Source organism: Somniosus microcephalus, chromosome 9 (assembly GCF_052327205.1).
Source record: "Somniosus microcephalus isolate GS21.2 chromosome 9, FLI_Smic_1.0, whole genome shotgun sequence".
NCBI lineage: Eukaryota > Metazoa > Chordata > Chondrichthyes > Squaliformes > Somniosidae > Somniosus > Somniosus microcephalus.
This window is the reverse complement of record NC_140995.1, coordinates 70,854,984-70,862,524: the sequence shown is the minus strand read 5'-3', so window position 1 is coordinate 70,862,524 and position 7,541 is coordinate 70,854,984. Positions and strand designations below refer to the sequence as shown.

Below are 7,541 nucleotides of genomic sequence, written 5' to 3'. Positions count from 1 at the left end.
ATCGGGGTTGCCTGATGTCGGGGCCGGTACCGGGGCTAGCGGGCCCGGTCGGATCCGTGATGCAGACGCTGAGGTAGGTCCCGGGGGCAGCGCTGTGAAGGGTGGTGGGGTGGGGGTCGGGCCCGAGTCCCAGGGTCGCGAATAGTACCTGGCAAACGCTTCCTGGTCTTGCTGGGTGGCCTCTAGGGTGAGGGCGAGGGCTTCGGCCTTGTCCAGGTCTATGTCCTTAGCTTCAAGCAGTCTTTGCCGTGTGTAGTCGGAACGTAGGCCTCTCACCAAGGCGTCGCGGACATTGTCTTCCATGTTCGCAGTAGCCGTCACCGCTTTAAAGTCACAGTTCCTGCCGAGTTGTCTCAGCGCTCGTGAAAATTCAGCTATCGATTCTCCTGGCTGTTGCTGGCGAGATCTTAAGAGATGCCTAGTGTACATGTAGTTTACCGGGCTCCGGTACTGCTGTTTCAGTAGGTTGATGGCGTCGTCGTACGTAGTCATGTCCTGGATGAGTGTATATACTCTCGGGCTCGCTTGGGCTTTCAGGACTCTTAGTTTGGATCTCTGAGGGACGACGGCTTCCTCCAGGTACGATTCGAAGCAGTCCAGCCAGTGTTTGAAGTCGTTGGCTGAGTTTGGTGCCTGTGGGTTTAGATCCAGGTATGGTGGTTTCAAGGCTTGCAGCCAAGCCGGCTGGTGTGGCCCGTTGTCTGGAGGCTGCTGTTGCTGTGCTGCTGGGTGAGCTCCCTGCTGTTGCTGTTCATTATCAGACATCTTTAAAATTTAGCCAATAAAATTGATATGCCTATCAATTAGTCCAATAAAAGGCGACGAGTTAAGAACGTAACTGAAGGTTTTTATTGGCTAAATAACAGAGCCCACCCTCGTGGGTGATCCGATCCAACAGGGAGGAATACTAGCCAGTCAGCTACCTTTATACCTGGGCAGGTAATGGGCGGAGTCGGAGGTGGTCAGCCCAGGTATAACAGTGCGACAAGAGGCGACCTCGTGTAGTGATGTGACAGTGAGAACAGTGAGAACAATATACAGTGATAACTATAACAGTGGTTTACCACAATGAGGCCTTACAAAAACGGGGAAAGGTAGGAAAAAGAATCTTCAGGTTTACAAATGAATTAAGTTTTTTTAAAAACAATTTAATAAAAGCAATTTTTTTTTGCTGGAAAAGTAGGTTTGAAAAGAAAAACGCAGAAAGCGGGAAACAGAATGGAATCAAGATGGCGGCCACTCACCTCGGTTCAGAATGATAAGGCCCGCCCACACACGCACTGATTGGTCGACTGTCAGGTCAATCGTCCCGTCACTCGACCGGAGGAGGGCCCGCCCGCACGCGCCAGGAACCCGGCGTACGATTGGTCGACCTCGATGTCACTATCGCTAATGAGATAATGAGCGGAATGTTGAACGTTTTTTGGATACCACGGGCGCAATTTTTGCCCGGCCGAAACGTAAATACGCCTATGACCGGTCCGTAATCGTAAGCTTTCTTTTGACGTGACGCGCGTGTAGGTACGCTCTATAACTTTCGAACGTATAGAGAACGGACAGACAGACAGAAAGACGGACAGAAGAGGTCTTTTATATATATATATAGATAAATAAATATATTGGTCATGGGGAGGAAAATCCCGTCTGTTTGACTGACAGTCAATCGGGTAATGAGGAGTCTGTTTGGATTCCGATTGGCAGTGCGCTGCGAGGATGGACATATGGCAGGAGAGTGGGGGCGGGGCAGTTGGCAGTCATGTGATGACAGCGCAGGAATATGTCCCAGCAGCCTTGGCAACCTTACGTTTACCTGCTTTAGGTGCATTGGCAGCAGCAAACTCACACCCTCTCTCTTTGCTTTTGACAGGGATTGTGCCTCACCCTCTTGCTGCTGGCTGTGTTTAAGAAAGCCTTGCCCGCACTCCCCATTTCCATCACCTTTGGCCTGGTGTTCTACTTCTCCACCGACAACCTGGTGCGGCCTTTCATGGACACCCTTGCTTTCCACCAGTTTTATATTTAGCAAGCAAGCGGCCCTCGATACAAACCCTGCCTCGATCGGACTGACGCTAGCCGGGTGCAAGGTTGGGGAAACGTGAGCACTGATGTTACGTCGTAGAGCTGCAAAAGAAGAAAAAAGAGAGGAAGGATTATCATTTATATATTTGTCGTAATTTAATGATGCAAATGTTACAACCATTTTGATTGTGTCAAGCAAACTGTAAGATAAGATCCATTTTTGCAAAGTGTCTTTATAGAAACAACTATAAAAGTAAGTCTATCAGTAACTTAAAAACACAAGAATTATTTAGAAGTCACCCCCTCACCCGACTCCATCGAGGGTTTAATTTTTGGGACGTAAATTCTGCAGCTCGAAAAGTGAAGTAATAGAGGAGGAAAATTTGAGAGCGGGGGGGGTGGGGAAAGGTGGTGTAACACACGGGGATTTTAGACTGAAGAATACAAAAAGCTACTTTTCTATTTTGTATCAAGGAATTTTAGATTATTGATCTATTTAAGGTGGGGCGGGGGGAGTTTAAAGTGGAGCAGGGAGTTTATTATTCCAGCATTGATTTCTCACTTACTAGGGAATAATTTGAACGAGTATGAAGATAAAAGATGCACTCAGTTTATGTAAACTATGTAATGTTGGGGAACCAATGCCCCATGGGTAAGTGAAGGAAGAGAGTCACCCACCAGCCCCCCCCAATTATGCCTGGATGTGAATGCTTCTCTACAAGGGCCATTCCATTTGTCCAATCGTTTTAAAGAAACCTCTTTCCTTTTTGTGTATAAAACCAACTGTGATAACGTGATCACCGACTGCACAATTTGCACCGAACAGCAAACACTTTTTGTACAAGGAAGTGATTTGTACCCAACAATCTCACCTAAACATTACCTCAGATTTTTGTACACTTTCAGTGAGTAAAATAGAATTGCACACTTATCTCGGTTAGTGCAGTCATTCGGGGAGTGCTGTATGTTTTACTAAATGCATTGTACAAAGTGCAGCTTACTTTTGTTATAAAAGAGACTACGGGTAACTGCAATATCCTGCTCCCTGCGAGGAGCCTCACCAGACGGGAACATGGGTCTGGGGTAGGGCTATACCACTACTGGGCCAAGACTCAGGCTCCTGTCTAGCCATGCTTCACACTAGGAGTGGAGCTTCACGGATTAACCCTTGGAAGTCTAGGGATAAGGAGAAAGTCAGCTGTGGCTCAGTGGGTAGCACTCTCGCCTCTCAGTCAGAAGGTTGTGGATTCAAGTCCTACTCCAGAGACTTGAACACAAAAATCTAGGCTGACACTCCAGAGCAGTGCTGAGGGAGCGCTGCACTGTTGGAGGTGCCATCTTTCAGATGAGACGTGGTGGACGTAAAAGATCCCATGGCACTATTTCGAAGAAGAGCAGGGGTATTATACTGGCCAATATTTATCCCCCAATCAACATAACAAAAACAGATTATTCGGCTATTATCACATTGCTGTTTGTGGGAGCTTGCTGTGTGCAAATTGGCTGCTGCATTTCCCACATTACAACATGACTACACTGCAGAAGTACTTCTTTGGCTGTAAAGCGCTGTAGGGGGTGGTGTGTGTGGTCAGCTTTGCCTCTGACTCCCTGAGCGGTTTGAATCGCTCCCACTCCCTTGGTTCTAGACCTGGACTTATTTGGGGGTTGTAATGACATTGCCGCAGACACCTGAGTTGGTGAAAAGAACTTGGATTTTATTTGAGACAAGAAAATATGCACAACACAATAATCTTATCACTAAAAGGGGGAACACTTCGGAATATGCGAGGGAGAATGACAATAGACAAAAATACCTTACCCTCCCAATCCCACTACACTAGGTTGAATTCCAGAGGACCAGGAAATGCTCACCAAACGCGCAGGAATAGTTTGTAGAGTGGGAAAAACTTGCAGATCTTCGGTTTCTTGTTGGTCGCGGTGGCCCAATATTACCTAGTTGTTGGTAATATTGTTGGTTGTTTGTTTCGTGGGGCCCTTGGTTGCTGCGATTCCTTCCGTTCTACTTCTGTTGTCCCGAGGCTGATGTCTTTCGAATGAGGTGTGCCTCTTTCTGTGTCTGTCCGAACTGTACTGTTGACTTCAATTCACTGACTGAACTATACTGATCGAACCCATTGAACTAACTGATTTCTTGTGGAGACAGGTCTTTAGTTTATACTAATTAAGGCCTGCTTATCTGCCTGCCAAATCAGTCTCGGTTCATTGTTAAGGTTTGGGTGGGCTCGTTAACATTGATCTGTTCAAATTGTTTAATTGGTTTCGGGGTGGCCCCATCGATTGTTTAACCTCTTGTTTAATTGTCAGTTTTGTCCTTAGTCTTTGAGTTTCCTGTGGGGCCTTGAGATTCTTTGTTGGTTGGCTAAACAATTTGGTTTATGCATGACTTGGATGGGTTCTGTGAGGCTGTTCTTCCGTGGGTCTATTGTCAGCATGTAAATGTCTTGATAGGGGCTGAGTGACGTTTACAGTTTCCCCCAGACAGTTTGATTACCTCGAATGCTCAAATTGGCTACTGCATAGGTAGATCCCAAAGTCTTTGTTGCAGTCTTTTTCCCAAACATGCCTGAACGTGTCCTTTTAAAATAGCCAAAAATCCTGGGGTTTTGATTTTTAAGCCCCTTTTTGGCCCAGTATTCTTTAAAACAGTCCAAAATCTCTTCTCTTTTTGGTTTGGGGGAATCTGTAGAATTTTGCTAGCCTTACACACCCCCCGTGATACTTTATTACTATAGTATCATACTGGGTGAGCAAAATTTCTGATCCTCAGGAGCCAACCTTCCCCTGTATTATCTACTAATAACCCAAAAACAAAACACACTCCCATTCCCTTTAGGTGCAGTGTTGACACAGATACATGCAAGGTACGAAAGATTCAATTACATTCACATCCAAGCACGGAGGGGGTCCAACACCCCTGCACCACTTGGCAAAATTACACATACATCTAGGAAAAATAATGACATACACACTCATCAAACTTTAGTTTTAATAACGGTCAAGGTTTGTTTTATACCTGGTCATAGACTTTATTTTTGTTCCATGCTCCCTCATGTTGAGAGCGGAGTATCCGGTCCCTTCCCTTGCACTTTGTACACAACAGGTATAAAACTATGCCGAGCTGGCAAACTACTAAAAGATGTGAAGCCAGCCGAATCCAAGAAGGTACCTCAATATTTTCAAAAATGTCCCACCAGGGTGGAACTACAATATCCAAGATCTTGGCCCCTATCTCGACTGTCTTATGCTCTAATGTATAGAAATGTTTCTGTGAGATGACCACTGCTTTTAATAGGGCGGTAATAGGGTCTAATGAGAGGGAGGAACTGAAAGAAATCAGTATTTGTAGGGAAATGGTGTTAGGGAAATTGACAGGATTGAAGGCTGATAAATCCCCAGGGCCTGATAATCTACATCCTAGGGCACTTAAGGAAGTGGCCCTAGAAATAGTAATGGTCATCTTCCAAAATTCGATAGACTCTGGAAGAGTACCCATGGATTGGAGGGTAGCTAATGTTACCCCATTATTCAAAAAAGGTGGTAGAAAACGGGGAATTATGGACCGGTAAGCCTGACATCGGTAGTGGGGAAAATGCTAGAGTCCGTTATAAAAGATGTAATAGCAGAGCACTTGGAAAGCAGTGACAGGATCGGACAAAGTCAACATGGATTTACAAAAGGTAAATCGTGCTTGACTAATCTACTGGAATTTTTTGAGGATGTAACTGGTAAAATTGATAAGGGAGAACCAGTGGATGTGTATTTGGACTTTCAGAAGGCTTTCGATAAGGTCTCGCATAAGAGATTAGCGTGTAAAGTTAAGGTTCATGGGATTGGGGGCAAGGTATTGACTTGGATAGAGAACTGGTTGGCAGACAGAAAGCAAAGAGTTGGAATAAACGGGTCTTTTTCCGAGTGGCGGGCAGTGACTAGTGGGGTACCGCAGGGACTGGTCGTGGGACCCCAGCTATTCACAATATATATTAATGATCTAGACAAGGGAATTGGATGTAATATCTCCAAATTTGCAGATGACACAAAGCTGGTTGGGAGTGTGTGCTGTGAGGAGGATGCCGAGAAACTCCAGTATGATTTGGACAGGTTGGGTGATTGGGCAGAAGCATGGCAGATGCAATATAATGTGGATAAATGCGAGGTTATCCACTTTCGTGTCAAAAACAGGAAGGCAGATTATTATCTGAATGGCAATAGATTGGGAGAAGGGGAAGTGGAATGAGACCTGGGTGTCCTTGTGCACCAGTCGCTGAAGGTAAGTGTAGTGTATGTACCTTTAAGAGCCCCTGTGTACTGTAATACCGGTAGTGACCACTCGGGTATATAAGCCTGTATAGCGTCTTGTATCTTTTAGTTCACCTCCAGACTTTGTTCAGTAAACACCTGTTAAACCAACTCCTGCATTCTGTGTCTCCATTAACACACGGATACAACAGTGGCGATGAATTGGAAATGGACTTACCTGCAATTCGGCAGCACCTCAAGGAGATCGATTCCTCAGACGAAGGTCGAAGAGAAAAAAACCCAAAAAAAACCTGTGGTTTCACCAGCTAGCCGGGCTGGTGGCAGGTACTGCACTAATCCTTCCTGGGCGGCGGGCTGGGGCTCGATCGGGTGGCTCTGCAGCGGGGCCGAGCAGCAAGTCAGAAGGCGGAGGCAAACAGAGATGGAGGGTGGAGCACTCGGGAGATGGCCGGCGCTGCAAAGCAGGTCGGCATTCGGACCAAGCAGAGGGAGGGAAAAGTCCCAGAGAGTCCGGCGGGAACGAGTCTCCAACTATTAAAAATATCTGTGTAAATAAAAACCGCGGAGAATAGCGTTGTCAGCGGCGGGAAAGCGCGGGAGGCGCCATTTTTTCTCGGCAGGGAAGAAAGGAAAGCGCGGGAGGCGCCATTTTTGATTTTCAGGATGCCTAAGACTGGCAATATTACTGCTTTCGATAGTGATATAGAGGATTGGACCACATGTGGAAAGAGTGGAGGTATATTGCACAGCAAATGAAGTAGAGGATGATAAAAAGGCATCGGTACTTCTAAATCTGATGGGCGCAAGGACATACGGGCTGTTACGAAACTTAATCACTCCAGCCAAACCGATGGACAAGAATTTTAAGGAGATTGTTGATACCCTACAGGAGCACTTAAACCCAACACCGCTGCTGATTGCGGAACAATTCAAATTCTTCAGGAGGAATCAGCACAAGAATGAAAGTAACGCTGATTACCTCACCGAATTAAGAAAGCTGTCAAAGCACTGACAATTCGGGGCAGGACTGGCAGATTCTCTACGAGACAAATTCGTCTGCGGTCTCCTAAGTGAAGGAACACAGAAAAGGCTACTTTCTGAGAAAGATTTGACACTGGACAAGGCTTTCAGTATGGCTGTATCATACGAAGCAGCAGCAAGAGGAGCTGCAGAGATACAGCAAAAGCCACAGGACTTCGGCACCCATGAAATGACACGGGGTTTCAAGAGATGTTATCGCTGCG

General features: G+C 46.2%; 1 protein-coding gene across 4 annotated transcripts in view; it reads left to right on the top strand.

Annotated features, from left to right (window-relative positions):
- Positions 1–6,447, top strand: part of psen2 (presenilin 2) — a 191,022-nt gene extending 184,575 nt beyond the window's left edge. For all 4 annotated transcript variants that reach the window (XM_085996751.1, XM_085996748.1, XM_085996749.1 and 1 more), the window contains one exon: positions 1,868–6,447. In XM_085996751.1, the coding sequence (XP_085852877.1) occupies positions 1,868–1,905 (38 nt within the window). In that variant the 3' untranslated portion in view covers positions 1,906–6,447. The remainder of the gene's footprint in view (positions 1–1,867) is intronic.
- Positions 6,448–7,541: the final 1,094 nt, after the last annotated feature.